The sequence below is a fragment of the Rhinatrema bivittatum genome, chromosome 6 (genome assembly GCF_901001135.1).
Source record: "Rhinatrema bivittatum chromosome 6, aRhiBiv1.1, whole genome shotgun sequence".
Taxonomy (NCBI): domain Eukaryota; kingdom Metazoa; phylum Chordata; class Amphibia; order Gymnophiona; family Rhinatrematidae; genus Rhinatrema; species Rhinatrema bivittatum.
This window is the reverse complement of record NC_042620.1, coordinates 88083915-88105206: the sequence shown is the minus strand read 5'-3', so window position 1 is coordinate 88105206 and position 21292 is coordinate 88083915. Positions and strand designations below refer to the sequence as shown.

General features: G+C 45.2%; 1 protein-coding gene across 16 annotated transcripts in view; it reads left to right on the top strand.

The window, feature by feature from the left end:
* BAZ2B (bromodomain adjacent to zinc finger domain 2B) overlaps window positions 1-21292 on the top strand; it is a 1147511-nt gene that overhangs the window by 504069 nt on the left and 622150 nt on the right. For 11 of the 16 annotated variants that reach the window (XM_029605560.1, XM_029605563.1, XM_029605558.1 and 8 more), the window contains exon 5: window positions 1727-1894. In XM_029605560.1, coding sequence (XP_029461420.1) covers window positions 1727-1894 — 168 coding nt within the window. The remainder of the gene's footprint in view (window positions 1-1726; window positions 1895-21292) is intronic. The other 5 variants (XM_029605562.1, XM_029605561.1, XM_029605575.1 and 2 more) reach the window with 1 other exon arrangement.

Here is a 21292-nt window from a genome sequence, read left to right as displayed (position 1 = left end):
GGGAAGAGCATTATAAATACTGACATAAGTATAGTTGATTATTCTTAAAACAATTACTTTATCACTGTTGATGTAATGTAAGAAATTTGAATTTATAAAAATTTATATTCTGCTCTTTATTAAGCCAAATAGCATTCAAGGTAGATCACAATCGAATGGCAATCATAATAAACTGAAATAATAAAAGCACACAACAACATAAATACAGTAGTCAACACGATGATGTTCTTGTCTAATAACACTGTTCCTCAGCAGTAAAAACAAACTGCTGTTAAAACTTCTCTGCTTTAAATTAAAGAAACATTGAAAAATAACAAATGGTTCTTATTTTTCTCAGTTTCAGTATTCTTTTAACAGGATTGTTTTGCTTGTGTATTGTATAAATATTTACCTGATGTATTCTGTGTGTTTTGGTGTAGTGATGGATAAGTTTTCATTTAGTAGGTTTGATGTATACTGTGTGGATATATATCTATATATAGCACAGTTGTTCTTCCTTTCTCATTTTTCTTCAAGCTCAGTTTATTTATTTATTTATTTATTTATTTATTTAGTTTCTTTTACTATACCGATGCTCGGTCTTATCGTACCGGTTTACAATGTAACTGAGGGGAAACCAATTAACATCAAGGTAGAAAGTAAAGTTACATTAAACAGGGAGCGTAAAACCTGGGCAATGGAAGACAGTACAGAGTTTAAACTAAGAAACGATTAGAGAGAGATAAATATATATATATATATATATATATATATATATATATATATATATATATATATATATATATAAATATATGAGAGAGATAAATATATGAAACCAGTGCTGAGATTCTGGCTCCATGAGCTTCCCTATTTTCATAGACCCACCATCTCACTATTTTTAGTCTCATCCTGAGACTGGGAGCCATGCACCAGGACTTCTTCCCTGTACCTTAGGGTCTAAATCTGGCCATCTTTAATGCTTAATGATGATCATGGCTCCTTTCCCTAACAGGGGCTGTGACTGCTGCTTCTTCAGCAGCCAACCCAGGGTGTGGCAGACCCAACCCTGGGATCGAACTGGGGAACTTCTGTATAACAGTGAAATAGGCCTCTAAGCCTGCCCAGTAGGCTTGACTTAAATAGGTATTGTCCCTTACTTTTCCTGCTGTTAGGGGGAGTAAACCAGTGTTTGAGGGATAAGCTAAGTGGTACTCTCCTTTGAAGCACTTTTGATCAAGGTAGGGGGCTTTGCTGTCCATGCCTTTGGGTAGATCAGTTAAAACTAGGATTCCTGAGCAGGCTTTTCAGTAATCACCACCTCTCTGTGGAACAAGTTACCAGTTAATATTAGAATGAAATAGGATTACCTTAAATTCTGTAAACTGGTAAAGACTTTGCTTTACCAAAGGGGTAGGAGGGTACAGCTATTGGTATGGTGTTTAGGGCAGTATGTTAGTTTCTGATATTTAGATATTGCTAGATGTTTGACTTATTGTAAATCACTTTGTACATGTTTAAGGGCCCACAAAGTAGTCTAGAAATTATTTTAAATAAAAAAAGTAGTCTGTTATGATTTATAGGTGATAACTTACACTTTGATTAAGATCATCATACAAAGAAATGCAACATATAAAATGAAGCACCAGATCTATCTTAATTCTTCATTTGGTATTTTTTGTGTACTTCATAACAATTTTGCTATTTAATTAGAAACAAATAATGGATCTAATTTAATTTTTTGTTTGAGGTGCAGAATGGTGGCGGACAACAGATACTCACACTCGTCCAGGGGCAGCATTTTTTCCACCTCTACTTGGTATTCCACCACTGTTTGCTCATGCAGCTCAGAATCATGATTCCACCTCATTCCATTCAAGAACTACAGGAAAAAATGTTCGAGGAGGAATAGAGAAAGGTAATACTATATTTGAACTTTATGTTTAAATATTTTTATAAATGTTCACAAAACCATACAGTCAATGATACAAGCATAACAAATGAACAACAAAACAATGTCACCAGAAACCCCTATACCACTTGCCGGCGAAGAAAGTAGTACATCAGAGGAAAGAGAGCAGGCTGGTAGAACGGTCGCAGCTGCCCTCAGGGAAGAATAGGCCCAATCCCCCCACCCCCAACACCCCAGGACCATAGCGGAAGAGAATATGAGCGCAAAAAAAATAATGGAAAAAAAGGAGAAGAAATTAGTGGGCAGAGGGCAAAGAAAGGTTATTCAGCATAGAGCTGCAAGCTCTATGGGGCAGGGATTGAAATTAAACATCCCAAACAGGCAGAAACAATCGAGATTTACAGGATATATCAATCCGTTCAACTATTTTTTGTTGAGGCAAAGAAGGTGAATCTGATGTTTCCATTAAACCAAATTTTGGCAGGTCAGTCCCCACCCAGTAAAATAAAATGGATTTCCTGGCTAACAATAAGACTTTCCGAATCCATAATCATTTGTGCATTTGCCCCAAGGCTATGCCCCTCAGCTGATCAAATAGGAGGATATGGGTTCGTAAAAGTAACAGAATCGCAGCTATTCGGGGAAATATAAGCAATTACTGCTTTCCAGAAAAGCTGGGTTTTCACACCCCCCTCCCCCCCAAACTTATGAACCAAGTGTACCCAAGGCTTGCGCTCACTTCTCACAAACCGAGGAAGCAGCAAGACTGAGATGATGAACTCCTACTTTGGGAATAATAAAATCGCATAAGGAATTTATATTGGGTTTCCCAGAGATCCTGACTAATAACAATCATGGGAATGCGCTTAAAACATAAGGCGTATTGAGACAACCTCATATCTAGTGGGAGTTCCCCTTGCCAATGTTCCAACAAACTATCAAAGTTTGTCTTCGGTTTCAAGCTTAGAAGAAGTTTATAATAGTATGATATAGTGTGGGGGAAGGGATCCTCCATATCCAAGATATCAGATAGGAGCACTCTTTTATCATTCTGCCAGTCTGGGCCCCAAAAGGACCTAAGGTAGCTTCGGGCTTGAAAAGATGCTTCTCAGGCAAATTGAATTCCTCACACAGAGTTGAAAAAGATTAATAGACCCCTCCTCAGAAAGCAATTTTCCAACCCAAATTAGCCCATGAGTGGCCCAACGAGAAAAAATACTGCTGGAGCGAACCAGGTATAAAATCAGGATTCCCAATGAAGGGAAGAAATTGAGAAACTTTACTGTCTAGATGTAGCGCAGCACAAAAAAAACTCCACACACGACGTAAAGGAAAATATAAGGGACCCTCTTTCAGCAATTTAGGGGCCATTCATGGGGAGGCATGTAAGAGGTAACCCAGGGTGAGGCCTGTTCCATCTCAAGCGGGGTAAAGTAGGATGTTTCTAGTAATCAGTCAGCCACAGGCTACACGCGATGCTGTATATATGAACTTTAATATAAGCATGTAATTTTCTTCCTTTACCAGTAATGCCCCCAGGAAGGTCTCTTTTTGCTGCAGCTAAAATTACGCATATTGTGAAACTACATGTATATTTTTAGCCAGCTGAAAATACACTTAGATGGATTTTACCATTCTACTCGCACAAACCCTGTTTTGGCCCACATAGTTCCCAACTGACAATGTATCCTATAATTTACTTATACAATGTCTTGATTATGTTGGCAAATTGTATGTTGATCTGGAAGTGTGTTATATATACTTTACCTTTGGCTAGTTCTTGTCCCTCTTGAATTTACATCAGTTTTGCAAGGAATCAGTTGTGAAAATATTGATGCTGTGATAACTAAATGATCTATATTAGGAACAGATGGATAATTTGGCTAGATCGATTACTAGACCAGACTTCCTGCAGTTGACCAGATACTGCTGTCTGATACTTCATGACTAGTTAATCATAAAAGGAAGAGAATGTTTTAATTTTGAATTTTTCATCAAATGTTTCAGAGAAAGCCACTAGCTTGAAAGGATAAATATTTTCTGCACTAATATTTTACAGTGGGAATGATTTCATTATAAATTATCTGATCCTTTTATATTAAATAGCCATCAGTGCATGCAGGAATACATGCTGGTAAATTATTCTCTTTGGAACTTAGAGCAGATTTAAATGTAGACTAAATAAGTGGGAATGGGAGTGAAAAATCCCTGAAAGTCACAATTTTTGCACAAGGCTGTAATTTCCTACAACTTCTGTAAGGGAAACAGTTCTACAGAAAGATTTGTGCAAGCAAAATCCTCTGGGGCTGTTCAGCTTGGAGAAGAGATGGCTGAGGGGAGATATGATAGAGGTCTTTAAGGTCATGAGAGGTCTTGAACGAGTAGATGTGAATCTGTTATTTACACTTTCGAATAATAGAAGGACTAGGGGGCATTCCATAAAGTTAGAAGTAGCACATTTTAAGACCAATCGGAGAAAATTCTTTTTCACTCAATGTACAATAAAGCTCTGGAATTTGTTGCCAGAGGACGTGGTTAGTGCAGTTAGTGTAGCTGGGTTTAAAAAATGGTTTGGAATAAGTTCTTGCAGGAGAAGTCCATTAACTGCTATTAATCAAGTGTACTTAGATAATAGCCACTAGGGATGTGAATCGTTTTTTGACGATTTAAAATATCGTCCGATATATTTTAAATCGTCAAAAATCGTTAGAGGTGATATATAATAGGAATTCCCCCGATTTATCGTCAAAAATCGTAAATCGGGGGAATGGCGCCGGCGCTACCTTTGCAGGCACCCGTGGCCCGAGAGTGGAAGATCACACCGGGACCCCCCACTGACCCCAGTGTAATTTAAGACATTTTGGGGGGGTTAGGGAGGGTGGGTGATTTATTTTAAAGGGTTCGGGGTGGGTTTTAGGGTTGTTTTAGTGTGCTGGTTTCCCGCCCTCCCCGATTTACGATTTACACCATATTTAAAAAAGACAAACCGCGGACAATCCGATTCCCACCCACCCCCAGCCAAAATCGATCGTTAAGACGATCGATCACACGATTCACATCTCTAATAGCCACTGCTATTAATTGCATCAGTAGCATGGGATCTTCTGGATACTTGCCAGGTTCTTGTGACCTGGTTTGGCCTCTGTTGGAAACAGGATACTGGGCTTGATGGACCCTTGGTCTGACCCAGCATGGCAATTTCTTATGTTTTTAGGCAAAATATAATGTGAAATATTTGCCTGAGAATGCTACATTTAATAAGTGGGCATAAGTTCCACAGTACTTTTGCTTGCACAGTAGATGCAACTTATTCAGAATGCTGCTGCCTGCCTGATAATGAAAGTACATAAATTTGACTGTATCACCTCAGTCCTGAATAGCTTATACTGGCTATCGACACACTACCAGACAAATGTCAAGATCCTAACGCTGACCTGTAAATCTCTCGGAGCTAACACTTTCCTACCGCAACAGCACCATTACCCTCTTTGAGCGTACCTGCCCATTCTGATCATTCTCGCAAGCCCACTTTGTTGCCCTACCCCTAAAGACTATGCAACTCAACAGCATTAGAAACAGCCTTTGTAGGTTCCTCCCCAACCCTCTGGAACTCTCTGACCCCAAAACAGCAGGCTGGCCCCTGTCCTATCTTTCAGAAAACTACTAAAAACTTAGCTGTTTCAGGCAGCATTTAATTCCAGCTATTAACATAAAGGCAATCAGAGCACCCAAACCTCTATAACCTATACTTCCCAAGATGTGAAGAAAACCCCCTTTCCTTTTTCATCCTGCTATACCAGTTCAAATTGATTGAGCTATTTCCTCTTTCCAGCAAATAACTTTTTCCATGACATCATCACTACTTACAGGTAGTGCAGAGCAGTTAAAGCTAGTACTTCCAACAGATGGAAGATGGTACTGGTGATGTAGCATGGTTTTCTGTAATAGGTTTTTTTTTTATCTTTGAGTTAAAATAATTCAAATTTGGATTGCAGCTTTATATACATTTTATCAAGTAGTTGGTGTGCCAAGCATCTCTGAGTTTGCACCCTGCGATTTTTATTTGTTTGTTTATTTATTGAGATGATTTTTAGCTGAGCAATCCAAAATAGTTGGGAAGATATGATAAATGCAAACATAATACCATTAACATAGAAACAGAATAAATTAACAATATGATTACCTATAGTCAAATTATAAACTAAACACAGATAAAAAGAAACATTTTGTAACTCAAAGAACTAAAAATACAAAATAATCCTCTCAGTCCCCATTAGATCCATATGCCTGCTTAATAGAGATGGCTTTTGCCTGCTTTCTAAAAGTTAGGTAACATTGAGTTGATCTAATTTTGCCGGGTAGGCTATTCTAGGTGATAGGAGCTGCTATGAAGATAGCTTCCAGCACAGTTAGGATCTTGGTAAAGACTGGTGGGAAAATTCAGTTGATAAATCAAAAGGAAAAGAAGAGGATCCTCTAAGAAATTACTGTCCCCCTTTCCATGCCCTCTATTTTTCTTTTCATATAAAAAAAAAAATACGAGAGGGCAAAGGTAAATAAATGCAAATGTTAATCTTCATGTAAGTCTGTGACTGCTAAATACATTTCTTGAAATCAAAAAGTTACATTTGAAAACTGACACACATTAAAGGTACTGATGTTAGAACAAGGCTGCCACTGCATTACCTGCGGCTGCAGATGATCCGCGGGTACAATCTGCTCTATCTGTGCGGCCTGTCTCCATAGTGAAAGGAGTCTAGAGGAGGTTTCAGATGCAGCCCAAATGAATAATTTAGGGATTTTAGAGGTCAGGACAAGTTTCTCTAATATATCACACGCAGAAGAGAGAGTAGTTAAGGAATATGAAGTGGCTGTTGCAGCTGGAACAATGACTATTTTGAAAGCATCCCATGCATTTTCCAGCTCTGCACAGCCACTCCAAAATAAAATAAAATTTTGAGCCTCTGGAAATGTTTCCTAATGTTGATTACACTGAGGAAGCAGATTTAAATACCAACATCCCATCTACTGGTGACTTCTCTCCAGAATTTTTCAAAATATCCCAGGACAAGCAGGATGCTAGTCCTCACATATGGGTGACATCAGTAATGGAGCCCTATACGGAAAAACTTCTGTCAAAGTTTCTAGAAACTTTTGATTGGCACTGTGTGCCCACTGAGCATGCTTAGCAAGCCATGATATTCTCAGCCACAGGGGTCTCCCTTCAGTCTTCTTTTTTCCGCGGAGCTGTTAGCCTCGCGGTTAAATTGGAGTCCTGTGTGGTGATTTTCACCATATACAAAAAGTTCTGAAAAAGAACCGAAAAACTTCGACACCACAGGGGTCTCCCATTTTTTTACATCGCGGTAAGTTTTTCTCTTTTTGCCGTCTGTTCCGTACCGTGTTGTTTAGCCTAGAGTCGTCGACGGCTGTCCGACTTAATTATGGCTACGGGATTCAAGAAATGCCCGATTTGTTGCCGTACAATGTCCATCACGGACCCACACGTAGAGTGTGTGCTTTGTCTCGGTGACAAACACGACGTCCTATCCTGCCCAAAATGCACCGAGATGACACCGAAGGGCAGAAGACTCCGGATGGAGAAAATGGAACACCTGTTCCATCTGCAGTTAATCCCCTCAACATCGACGTCCACGCAGTCATCTCCGGCTGGAGCGATCCGTAAGGTTGTCCTTAAGAAGCAAAGATCGGATGAAGCGGGAGATAGGTCTTCACCATTCCCCATCAGTTTTCCTCGATAAAATCGATGTCAGGCATCGAACTCGAACAGAAACATCGGCATCAACATTGGAGGCCTCACGATCCTGAGACCGACCCGATAACCGGTGGTCCATCGAAGAATCCTGGATCAGCGTCTAAGAAACCTCGGAGGGACGACGCTTCATCGAGGCCTTCCACCCCATGGCGATCCCCACCGACACCGGTGCTGGGAACCGTACCTCCCCAGAGCCCTGCAGAGAGGTACTGGAGTCGCCATCACTGCCTCCCCCCCCATAGCTGCTCTGGTCTCACCAGCTATGCGGGCAGAACTGGACGGCTATATCCGCCAGGCAGTTAGGAATGCGCTCCTCGACACGATGCCAGCACAGACTCTATCCTCGAGGCCAGCGCCATCGCCACTCCTATATCCATTGATTCCATCGACGCCGGTACCAATAACGTTCCCGGTTCCATCGGAGAACGTTCGATGCCACTTCAGATATCCTCACCGGTCCCATCACCGATTCTGCCAAATCTGAAGCCACTACCGGTTCCTCCGGAGATACCACCGATGCCGGATTTATCTTTTTTGTGCCAATTTTGGCAAAATTAGATACACTCATCGGCGCAATCCCTGTAAAACCTCAGGAAGTACCATTGCCACCGAGGGGACAAGACACTGTCGAAGAATCACAGATTCCTGAGCCCATTCCGGGTCCATCGGGGGTTCCACGTCCAGTTCCACCAATGTCTCCATTGTTTCCATCGATGCCTATGAAACAACCATCGATGCCATCGGGGCATAAAATGCCTAGACCACATACACCGGATACGTGGAAGGATACTGACACTGACACCTCTTCAGAAGAGGTCCTATCGGAACCATCTCCTTCAGAAGAACGAAGAAAATCCCCTCCGGAGGACTTATCCTTCTCTAACTTCATTAGGGATATGGCGGACACCATTCCCTCTCAGCTACAGTCAGAAGAGGACGTCAGACAAAAAACACTAGAAGTGTTGCAGTTCGTTGACCCACCTAAGGAGGTATTAGCAATACCAGTCCACGAAGTTCTCGTAGATTTACTTCACAGGTTATGGGAGCATCCCTGCTCCATACCACCAGTGAATAAGAGAACCGATGCAACATACCTGGTACAACACATCCCAGGCTTCTAGAAGGCTCAACTACCTCACCAGTCAGTCGTAGTTGAGTCAGCACAAAAGAAATCGAAGATAATAAAAACTCATTCTTCAACTCCACCAGGGAAGGACAATCGATTCCTAGACAACATAGGAAGAAAAATGTTTCAGGGATCTAGGTTAGTTTCCAGGATCGCGTCCTATCAATTGTATATGACACAATACCAGTGTAATTTATGGAAGCAAATACAAGAACTCTCTGAAACTCTCCCTGAGCAAGTTCAGGAATCTTTCTCTGAAATAATCCACATGGGTCTGGAAGCTGGCAAACACGAGGTTCGTACAGCGTACGATGGTTTTGAAACCGCATCAAGACTATCAGCAACAGGTATAAGTGCTCGAAGATGGGCCTGGCTCAAAGCCTCAGATTTGAGACCAGAGATACAGGAGAAACTGGCTGATCTCCCTTGTGTCGGAGACAAAGTGAAAGAAGCAGTTTCCCTCTTAAAGGAACACTCAGAAACCCTGAACAACTATCTTTGGTACCTCAGGAGTCTCAATTAACATCAAGAAGACTCCCAAGAAAAGAATCCAAGAGCCCATATTATAGGCCAAGGCGTTATTATCCACCTCCTGCCCAGGGATGATCATCCAGACCAACTCAGAGAATTCAGTCTAGGCAACCAAGAGCGCCTAGAGCTCAACCCCCTCCACAGACAGGGACAACGGGATTTTGAAGCAATACTAGAGAACAGCAGCCTCTCCACCAATCCGACCCCAAATTTGCCAGTAGGAGGTTGGATTGCCTTCTTCCAACACAATTGGTTACACATTACCACAGACCAATGGGTACTCTCCATCACATCTCAGGGGTACCATTTGGACTTTCTCACTGTACCAAACGATACTCCACCCACCTCATCTGGACAGCAAAACAACCAATCCAATTCTAAAAAACAGAATTATTATCCACCCTTCTGAGAGCCAGGGGCCATGGAACCAGTTCCCCGGTCTCAGCAGGGCAGAGGATTCTACTCCGTTATTTCCTCATTCCAAAGAAAATAGGAGGTCTACTTCCCATTCTGGACCTCAGAAATCTCAACAAATTTCTGAGAAAAGAAAAATTCAGGATGGTTTCTCTGGGCACCATGCTACCTCTACTTCAAAAGGAGATTGGCTCTGTTCTCTGGATCTTCAAGACTCGTACGCCCACATTCCAATATTCCCTTCTCATTGCAAGTACCTGCGATTCCTAGTAGGAAATCAACATTTTCAGTACAGGGTCCTACCATTCGGCCTTGCCTCAGCACCCCGAGTGTTCACAAAGTACCTGGCGGTGGCAGTGGCCCACCTACACAAACAGGGCATGCACGTGTTTCCTTACCTGGACGATTGGCTCATCAGAAGTCAAACAAGAGAAGGAGCTTTCAACTCTCTCAAGATCACAATAACTCTACTCCATTCCTTGAGATTCCTCATCAACTACCAGAAATCCCATTTCACACCATCTTACCTGTTACAATTCATTGGAACAGAATTAAACACCGTAACAGCAAAAGCTTTCCTTCCAAAAGGCTGTGCACAGACACTCGCCTCGTTAGCAAGCTCTCTACTTGCACGGACACAGGTGACAGATCATCAATGCCTTACACTTCTGGGTCACATGGCCTCCACATGGCCAGATTAGTCATGAGACTCACTCAATGGACACTCAAAAGACAATGGATACAAGCCATTCAACCACTGTCTCATCCAGTTCAAGTAACTCAGAAACTATGATCCTCGCTCCTATGGTGGACAACCATGAACATAAGAATATGCCATACTGGGTCAGACCAAGGGTTCATTAAGCCCAGCATCCTGTTTCCAACAGTGGCCAATCTAGGCCATAAGAACCTGGCAAGTACCCCAAAACTAAGTCTATTCCATGTTACCGTTGCTAATGGCAGTGGCTATTCTCTAGGTGAACTTAATAGCAGGTAATGGACTTCTCCAAGAACTTATCCAATCCTTTTTTAAACACAGCTATACTAACTGCACTAACCACATCCTCTGGCAACAAATTCCAGAGTTTAATTGTGCATTGAGTAAAATAGAACTTTCTCCGATTAGTTTTAAATGTGCCTCATGCTAACTTCATGGAGTGCCCCCTAGTCTTTCTATTATCCGAAAGAGTAAATAACCTATTCACATCTACCCGTTCTAGACCTCTCATGATTTTAAACACCTCTATCATGTCCCCTCTCAGCCGTCTCTTCTCCAAGCTGAAAAGTCCTAACCTCTTTAGTCTTTCATCATAGGGGAGTTGTTCCATTCCCCTTATCATTTTGGTAGCCTTTCTCTGTACCTTCTCCATCGCAATTATATCTTTTTTGAGATGCGGCAACCAGAATTGTACTCGGTATTCAAGATGCGGTCTCACCATGGAGCGATACAGAGGCATTATGACATTTTCCGTTTTGTTCACCATTCCCTTTCTAATAATTCCCAACATTCTGTTTGCTTTTTTGACTGCCGCAGCACACTGAACCGACTATTTCAATGTGTTATCCACTATGATGCCTAGATCTCTTTCTTGGGTTGTAGCACCTAATATGGAACCCAACATTGTGTAATTATAGCATGGGTTATTTTTCCCTATATGTATCACCTTGCACTTATCCACATTACATTTCATCAGCCATTTGGATGCCCAATTTTCCAGTCTCACAAGGTCTTCCTGCAATTTATCACAATCTGCTTGTGATTTAACTACTCTGAACAATTTTGTGTCATCTGCAAATTTGATTATCTCTCTCGTCATATTTCTTTCCAGATCATTTAAAAATATATTAAAAAGTAAGGGTCCCAATACAGATCCCTGAGGCATTCCACTGCCCACTCCCTTCCACTGAGAAAATTGCCATTTAATCCTACTCTCTGTTTCCTGTCTTTTAGCCAGTTTGCAATCCACGAAAGGACATCACCACCTATCTCATGACTTTTTACTTTTCCTAGAAGCCTCTCATGAGGAACTTTGTCAAACGCCTTCTGAAAATCAAAGTATACTACATCTACTGGTTCACCTTTATCCACATGTTTATTAACTCCTTCAAAAAAGTGAAGCAGATTTGTGAGGCAAGACTTGCCTTGGGTAAAGCCATGCTGACTTTGTTCCATTAAACCATGTCTTTCTATATGTTCTGTGATTTTGATGTTTAGAACACTTTCCATTATTTTTCCTGGCACTGAAGTCAGGCTAACCGGTCTGTAGTTTCCCGGATCGCCCCAGAGCCCTTTTTAAATATTGGGGTTACATTTGCTATCCTCCAGTCTTCAGGTACAATGGATGATTTTAATGATAGGTTACAAATTTTTACTAATAGTTCTGAAATTTCATTTTTTAGTTCCTTCAGAACTTTGGGGTGTATACCATCCGGTCCAGGTGATTTACTACTCTTAAGTTTGTCAATCAGGTCTACCACATCTTCTAGGTTCACCGTGATTTGATTCAGTCCATCTGAATCATTACCCATGAAAACTTTCTCTATCATGGGTACCTCCCCAACATCCTCTTCAGTAAACACCGAAGCAAAGAAATAATTTAATCTTTCCGAGATGGCCTTATCTTCTCTAAGTGCCCCTTTAACCCCTGGATCATCAACTTGCTAAAAGGCCTACCTTTCCAACAACCAATTACGCAAGTGACATTAACTACAGATGCATCCACCTTAGGCTGGGGAGCACACATTGGTCAGCTGCAGACCCAAGGTACTTGGACAAAGCTCGAAGCTACTTTTCAGATAAATTTCCTAGAGCTCCGAGCTATACGTTATGCGCTGCATGCATTCAAGGACTGCCTTTTCCACAAGACTATTCTGATACAAACAGACAACACAGTTGCCATGTGGTACTGCACAGATTTGGGACTGGGCCCTAGCACATTCGATGCTTCTACGGACCACTTATTTAGCAGGAATTCACAATGTAGTGGCAGACCGCCTCAGTCGTCAGTTCCAACCTCACGAGGGGTCTCTGGATCCAGAAGTGGCGACCAAGCTCTTTCAACGTTGGGTCAACCAACAATATCCATTTTTGGAAATTCCTCCATTCTACAGGTTTATACACTTTGTTAAAGTTTCTATCTTGTCTTCTTCTTGCTCCTAGTTGTACGTCTCCTTGTTTATTGTAACTGCATCTATATTATTTATAGTTCATATTATTTCGTTCTCTGTTCCGGTTATCACCCATTGTTTATTGTAAACCGGCTTGATGTGATATTATCACGAATGCCGGTATAGAAAAAATTAAAATAAATAAATAAAATAGACCTCTTTGCATCACAACTGAATTACAAAGTGTGCAATTATTGCTCCCTGTTTCAGCAGAGAAACCACTTACCCAGGGACACCTTTGCTCGCCACTGGGACTCAGGCCTTCTATACGCGTATCCTCCGATACCGCTAATAACCAAAACTCTAGTGAAGCTTCAACAGGACAAGGGATCCATGATACTCACAGCTCCATATTTGCCTCGACAAGTATGGTTTCCCACACTTCTAGACCTCTCGATCAGAGACCCAATTCGCCTGGGCACAGCACCCACTCTCATAACTCAGGATCAGGGCAGGTTGCGCCATCCCAACCTTCAATCCCTATCCCTCACAGCATGGATGTTGAAAGCTTGATCTTACAACCTCTCAATCTTTCAACTAATGTCTCTCAAGTGCTTGTAGCTTCACGTAAACCTTCCACATGAAAGACCTATTGTGCTAAATGGAAACGGTTTACCACGTGGTGCACACAAAACAGTGCTGACCCTTTTTCCTGCACTACATCATCTTTATTAGACTACCTTTGGCACCTCTCAGACTCTGGTCTCCAGACCTCATCTGTTAGTGCATTTAAGTGCAATCTCAGCTTATCACAATACAGTCGGAGATGCACCAATATCAGTGCAACCCCTCGTTAGTAGGTTCATGAGAGGTTTAATCCAACTAAAACCTCCACATCGACCACCAGTTACACAATGGGATCTTAATGTGGTCTTAACAAGGCTCATGCATTCCCCTTCTGAACCCATGAGTTCATGTGAGGTTAAATTTCTCACATGGAAGGCTATTTTCTTAATAGCCATCACATCAGCAAGAACGGTTAGTGAGTTACAAGCACTGGTCACATACTCACCCTACACAAAATTCCTACATGATAGAGTGGTACTCCGTACACACCCAAAATTCCTTCTTAAAGTGGTCACTGAATTTCATTTGAATCAATCCGTCATTTTGCCTACTTTCTTCCCAAAACCACACTCTCATCAAGGAGAGTGGGCTTTACACACCTTAGACTGTAAACATGCACTTGCTTATTACTTAGATCGCACTGCAGTTCATAGGAAATCCAACCAGCTCTTTGTTTTGTTTGATCAAACAAACCTGGAAAGGCAGTAGGCAAGCAAACTTTATCCAATTGGCTAGCAGATTGCATACAGTTTTGCTATGAGAAAGCAGGCCTGCCTCTCCAAGGGCGAGTAAAGGCGCATTCAGTAAGAGCAATGTCAACCTCAGTAGCACACTGTCGTTCAGTGCCAATAGCTGACATATGTAGAGCAGCAACATGGAGTTCTCTTCACACCTTTGCAGCTCATTACTGTTTGGACAAAGAAGGATGACAAGATTCAGCCTATGGACAATCTGTCTTAAAGAACTTGTTTCCAGTATGATCCCAACTCCTTCCACAGCCAACCTTTCGTGATCTCAGGCTGCCTCATTTTTCCCAACAGTACACCAGTTGTTGTGCCTGTTGCACAAGTTCTAAGCTGTTGGACCAATACAAAGATTGGTCCAACAGCTTAGAACTGTTGGACCAACAGGTTGCTTGCTAATCACCCATATGTGAGGACTAGCATCCTGCTTGTCCTGGGATAAAGCAAAATTGCTTACCTTGTAATAGGTGTTATCCCAGGACAGCAGGATGTAGTCCTCACAAAACCCACCCGCCACCCCGCGGAGTTGGGTCCGATACGTTTTATTATTTTATTTTTGGCTAACGCTAATTGCTACAAAACAGACTGAAGGGGAGACCCCTGTGGCTGAGAATATCATGGCATACTGAGCATGCTCAGTGGGCACACAGTGCCAGTCAAACGTTTCATAGAAACTTTGACAGAAGTTTTTCCGTATAGATCTCCATTACTGATGTCACCCATATGTGAGGACTACATCCTGCTGTCCTGGGATAACACCTATTTCCTAACGTGTAGCAGATGGACTCAGGACCAATGGGTATAGTGTACTCCTGCTAGCAGTTGGAGACGGATCAGATTTCAATCTGACGTCAGCCCCCAGTACATATACCCCTGCAGGAAGTACAGCTCTTCAGTATTTTCCATCTCCATAGCAGTTAGGGACTATCTGCACGCTCTCAAGCGTTAGATCAAATTCAAAGAAGAAAACCCAAAATTTAAAGAAGAAAACCTACCAGAAGACGAGCCCCGCTCTCCTGCGGTGATACCCTCGGGTCCCTCCCCCAGTTGAGATTCCCGAGGTGATTTCCGTGGTCCCTCGGAGGTGAGCCTCGGTCCGGCGGCCGAATCGCGGTGAGGACCTAGCCCCCGATCCTTCGGGCGCGGCTGAGAGGCAGCGGGTGCACCCTCGAGTGCGGTGGTGAAGGTATTTGCCCTCTCCCCCCGCAGCCGGAGACCACCCGGGACGAAACCGGGAAGTGCCGAAGACAAAGTAAGGTAGAAATCTTCTACTTGAATCCGGCCTCCGAGGATCAAGGAGGAGCACAGGTCACTGACCGGGACCAGTGCCACTGGGTTGATCCGCCCTAGCAGGGCCAGGCCCCGGCTATTCCAAGAGTCTGCCCACGTGGAGACTCTCCGAGGGGGTCGCGCCATATTGCCCGCATGCTCGCCATCGCCATCTTGGCCTACTTGCCGCGCCGTAGGCCTCCGAGCGCACATCTCCGAGTCAGGCGCACAAAGCACTTGTGCGCATAGACTTACGCGTGCATAAACCCTTGCGCGCATATCTTGCATGCACAGAGCCAAGCGCATATCTATGGCACAGCCACTCGCACAACTTACACACTCATTTTAAGCGTACCGGAGCGCATAAGATTTACGCGCCGACAGCCATGGCACCCCCAGGAACAGAAATTAAAGCGCAAGGCCTCTGCCCAGCATGCCACATCAGAGCCGCAGAAAGCGAGGAGGTCGACGCCCTGTGCGCGCAGTGCGAGGAGGCCCTGGGAGATCCAGCTTAGAGCCAGTCCCACCCAGGGCCGTGTTCTAGCTCCTCAGGGGGCACCCTGGACCTAGCCCGGGGGACCCCCCCCCCCCACAGACAGGGACCCCCAAGGAACTAGCGCCCCCTCGGCTTTGATCCAGCATTGAAATCATGGGTGGAGTTCTTCAAGGGGGTTCACGCCTTTGTTCAAATGCAAACTGAACCTCTGGCTGACCAGCCACATGCTCCACCTGAGGACCCAAATGCCCCAGGCCCTTCAAGACCTAGGCACAGGCTCCCATTACCCAGAAGCCCCACCTATGAGGACTCTGACATCTCTGAGGAGGAAGCCAAACCCCTTGAAGAGGGGGAGCTCCCCCCGGGGACAGAGCCTCACCGAACCATGAGACGTTTCTTCACAAAGGACGAGCTCCCGGACCTGGTCAATCAATGTCTGACGGAGCTCGCTATCCCTGGCCCAGGTTCTTCGGGGGAACATAAACCGAACCCCCTGCTGGAGGGTCTTCGACAGACTTCTCACCACTTACCTCTGTTACAAGCAGCACAACAGCTGATTGACCTGGAATGGAATGCTCCGGAGTCCGCATTCAAAGGGGGAGGAGCCTTGGCAGCCCTGTACCCCCTGGACCCAGCAACAAAAGATCTTCTTGCATGCCCAACAGTGGATGCCATGGTCTGCGCGGTCTCTAAGTGTACCATTATCCCAGTGGAGGGAGGAGCTGCGCTCAAGGATGCACATGACAGACGTTTGGAGTCCATCCTCAAACAGTCATTTGACGTTGCCGCTATGTCTCGACAAATTGCAGCCTGCTGCACCATGGTGACACATGCCTGCTTATCACAAACCAGGAACAACACCCTGGTAGAAGACATGGAACCAGCAGTATCATTCCTAGCGAACACTGCCTCCGACCTAGTGCACACAGCGGCCAGAGGAGTGTCATCTGCGGTGGCTGCCAGGAGGCAACTCTGGCTCCGAAGCTGGTCGACCGACGCATCTTCCAAAACGCGCCTCACAAGGATGCCCTTCAAAGGATCCCTCCTGTTCAGCAGCGAACTAGAGAAACTGGCCGACAAATGGGGCGAGTCCCCATTGCCGCGACTATCGGAAGATAAGACGAAGAGAAACCAGCCTCCCTTCCCCAGGTCCTCCAGGGGCAGAAATTCGCAGCACTTCAATCCTTACAGGAGCAACTATCAAGTGCCCTGCCCTTCAGGCAGGAACAGTCCTTTTGGACCAAGCACAACAAGAGGGGAGCCAGCTCAGGTACAGGCCCCAGCCGCACCCCACAATGAGATTCAGCCGACCCATCCAAGGGAAGAAGTCATAGGGGGCAGACTAGCCCTATTTTACTGCAGATGGGTCGAAATAACCTCGGACAAGTGGGTCCTAGCCATCACTCCAGAGGGGTACTACCTGGATTTCCTACGAACCCCTCCGGACAAGTTTGTGGAGTCCCCCTGCCACGACCCCTCCAAGAGGGCGGCAGTGGAAGCTACACTGTCCAGACTACTGGCCCTCGAGGCCATAACCCCAGTGCCATTATTCCATTTATTTTATCGTTCCCAAGAAAGAGGGAACATTCAGGCCCATCCTGGACCTCAAGTCTGTCAACCACCACCTCAGGATCCCTCGCTTCCGCATGGAAATCCTATGATCCGTTATAAGGGCGATACAACCAGGAGAGTTTCTCACATCCCTGATTCTTGCGGAGGCCTACCTGCACATCCCCATTCATCAGGAACATCAGCGCTACCTACGCTTCAAAGTCCTGAACTGTCACTACCAGTTCCGGGCACTACCCTTCGGGTTAGCCACAGCACCCCGGATGTTCACCAAGGTAATAGTGGTGGTGGCGGCAACACTGTGGAAGGAAGGAATCCTCGTTCACCCTTACCTGGACGATTGGCTGATCAGAGCAAAGTCACCAAAGGAAAGCCACCAAGCAACCAGCAGAGTCATAACTCTACTAGAAAGCCTAGGATGGGTAGTCAACACAAACAAAAGTTCCCCAGCAGCCCTCACAGTCACTGGAATACCTTGGAGTCCGATTCGACACCAAAGAGGACAAGGTCAGCCTGACCCCCACAAGGCGATCAAAATTGTGGAACCAGCTGCAAACCTTGCTGAACGATCCTTGTTCCACAGTATGGGATTACCTGCAAGTCCTCGGGCTGATGGCATCCACACTGGAAGTTGTGCCATGGGCGCGAGCCCACATGAGGCCCCTACTGCGCTCACTCCTATCACGGTGGAGCCCATGGTCCCAGAACTACACCGTAGGTCTATCACTCCCGGGCAGAGTTCAGACTCAGCTACGGTGGTGGCTGCAGGCCCAGCCACATGAGCCGGGAATCAAGACTATCCTCCCCAACCTGGACCCTACTCACCACAGATGCCAGTCTACGAGGATGGGGAGCACACTGCGAGGAGCTAACCGTCCAAGGGCAGTGGAACGCAGAAGAGGTGGAATGGAACATCAACCGCCTAGAAGCGCATGCAGTCAGACTAGCCTGCCTGCGGTTCGCTCACAGACTTCGAAACAAAGAGGTCAGTAATATCGGACAACGCCTCGACAGTGGCCTACATCAACCGGCAGGGGGGAACCAGAAGCCAACAGGTGTCCCTAGAAATAGACCCCCTGATGGCGTGGGCAGAAGCAAACCTCCAGGAGATCTCCGCCGTCCACATCGCCGTGAACGACAACATCACGGCAGACTTCCTCAGCAGGGAAAGTCTAGACCCAGGAGAATGGAGGCTGTCGTCCACAGCCTTCAAGATGATAGTGGATCGGTGGGGGACACCGGACATGGACCTTCTGGCAAACAGATCCAACGCCCAAGTATCCAGATACTTCAGCCGCAGGCGGGAACCGCAGTCCCAAGGGATCGATGCCCTGGTACAGCCCTGGCCCCCGGGGACCCTACTATACACCTTCCTGCCGTGGCCCCTACTGGGCGCAATCATTCACAAGATACACCTACACAAGGGACTAGTTCTTCTGGTGGCTCCGGACTGGCCAAGAATATCCTGGTATGCAGACATGAGAAGACTGCTGGCAGGGACCCCCTTACCCCTGCCCCCACACAGGGACCTGCTACAACAAGGTCCGATGCTCCATGAGGAACCAGCTCAATTCTCTCTTACGGTCTGGCCATTGAGAGGGCTCGCCTGAGAAAGAGTGGATACTCGGGGGCGGTAATCGACACTCTCCTCCGAGCACGCAGGTTCTCCACATGGCTAACGTACATAAGGATCTGGAGAGTATTTGAAGCCTGGTGCGAAGACCACAACATCAAGCCACGCTCATTTACAGTTCCCGTGATCCTGGAATTCTTACAGAATGGACTACAGAAGGGTCTGTCCCTCAATTCCATCAAGGTACAGGTGGCCGCATTGTCATGCTACGGCTTCAAGAGCGAGGGCGATAGCATAGCCTCTCACCTGGACGTGTCACGCTTCCTGAAAGGAGTCAAACACATTCGCCCACCACTAAAGTGGCCGGTACCTCTGTGGAATCTCAATCTCGTTTTGGACTTCCTAGCGGGAACAGCCTTCAGACCCCTCCGAGGCCTGTCCCTCCGCCTGTTAACCTTAAAGACAGTGTTTTTGATGGCGGTGTGTTCAGCCTGCCGCATATCGGAACTACAAGCACTGTCCTGCTGTGAGCCGTTCCTCAGACTCACCCCGGGGTCCATCCAACTATGCACGGTTCCCTCCTTCCTCCCCAGTGGTCTCACACTTCCATCTTAACCAGACCATCTCACTACCAACGACAGATGGCTTGAAGAATTCGGAAGAAGTCCGTAGTCTACGCCACCTCAACATCTGCAAACTCCTATCCAGATACCTGGAAATGTCCGAACCCGTATGAAAAACGGACCACCTTTTCGTCTTTCACAGCGGAGAGAGACAAGGGGAAGCGACCTCGCGGGCAACCATCGCCCGCTGGATCAAGGCGGCCTACGTAGAAGCTGGCAAGCCACCACCTCTACAGGTAAAGGCCCATTCTACCAGAGCCCAGGCAGTATTCTGGGCAGAAACTAGAATGTTGTCACCTGCCAAGATCTGCAGGGCGGCTACATGGTCCTCCATCCATACCTTCTCCAGATTCTACCATCTGGACGTTCAGGCTCGGGAGGACACGGCATTTGCAAGGGCAATACTAAGTGGGTCACGGGCAGCCTCCCACCCGGTTCGGGAGTAGCTTTTATACATCCCATTGGTCCTGAGTCCATCTGCTACACGCTAGGAAATGGAGAAATTACTTACCTGATAATTTCGTTTTCCTTAGTGTAGAAAGATGGACTCAGCATCCCACTCTTGGCTGCTGTCTCGCATGGTCTTTCAAATGATCCATGGGTAAGCAATGTTTTCATTTACCTAGGGCATCCACCCTGCCAGGTGTTGACGCTTTCCTGTTGAATACACTGGCGGTCTCCAGCTATAGTCAATCAACCAGTTCAAATTAATCAAGTTAATCAAGTTTTAACGTTTAACCAAGTAATGAAGTTATCCAAGTTAACCAAATTACTAAGTTAATCAATCAGTCAGTCACACATATATCCACAATGCTTTTCGAGGAGAATACTGAAGAGCTGCACTTCCTGCAGGGGTGTATGTACTGGGGGCTGACATCAGATTGAAATCTGATCCGTCTCCAACTGCTATCAGGAGTACACTATACCCATTGGTCTTGAGTCCATCTGTCTACACTAAGGGAAACGAAATTATCAGGTAAGTAATTTCTCCATTACAAGGTAAGCAATTTTGCTTTCCTTCACCAGGCTTTCTGTGCTTTAGAGAAACCTGGGGAAAGAATAGGATCTGCAGTTTTAACAGGACAGAAATCTCGAAAGGTTATGGCCAAACTTAAAAAAGATTACATTTTCACCAGATGCAGTTGGAGTATTTTTTTTTCTCAGTCCACTGAGTCACCATATGTAGATCTTGATGATCAATAAGAAGGGAGTAGCTGTGGGTCCATAGAGAAAAAGGAAGTTCACTCAGGAGACAAAGACTCAATAATTAGACTGCTCTATATGGAAAAGATTGCTGCATTAATTTCACAGGTCAGCACATCATTAGAATTTCTGAAATGAAGAAAGAAGAAACTCCTGACTGGAATCCAATATTAACAGGGTATGCAAAATATCAACAACATTTTCCATTCGCTCAGAAATAGAGAACATGGTATTAGCTGAATGGGAGTCTCCAGTGTCTGGATACAGATGAGCAAAAGCCTTCTCAAAACTTTATCCTCTGCCCCTTGAGGTACAAGAGCATTTATTGCAGATGCCACATGTAGAA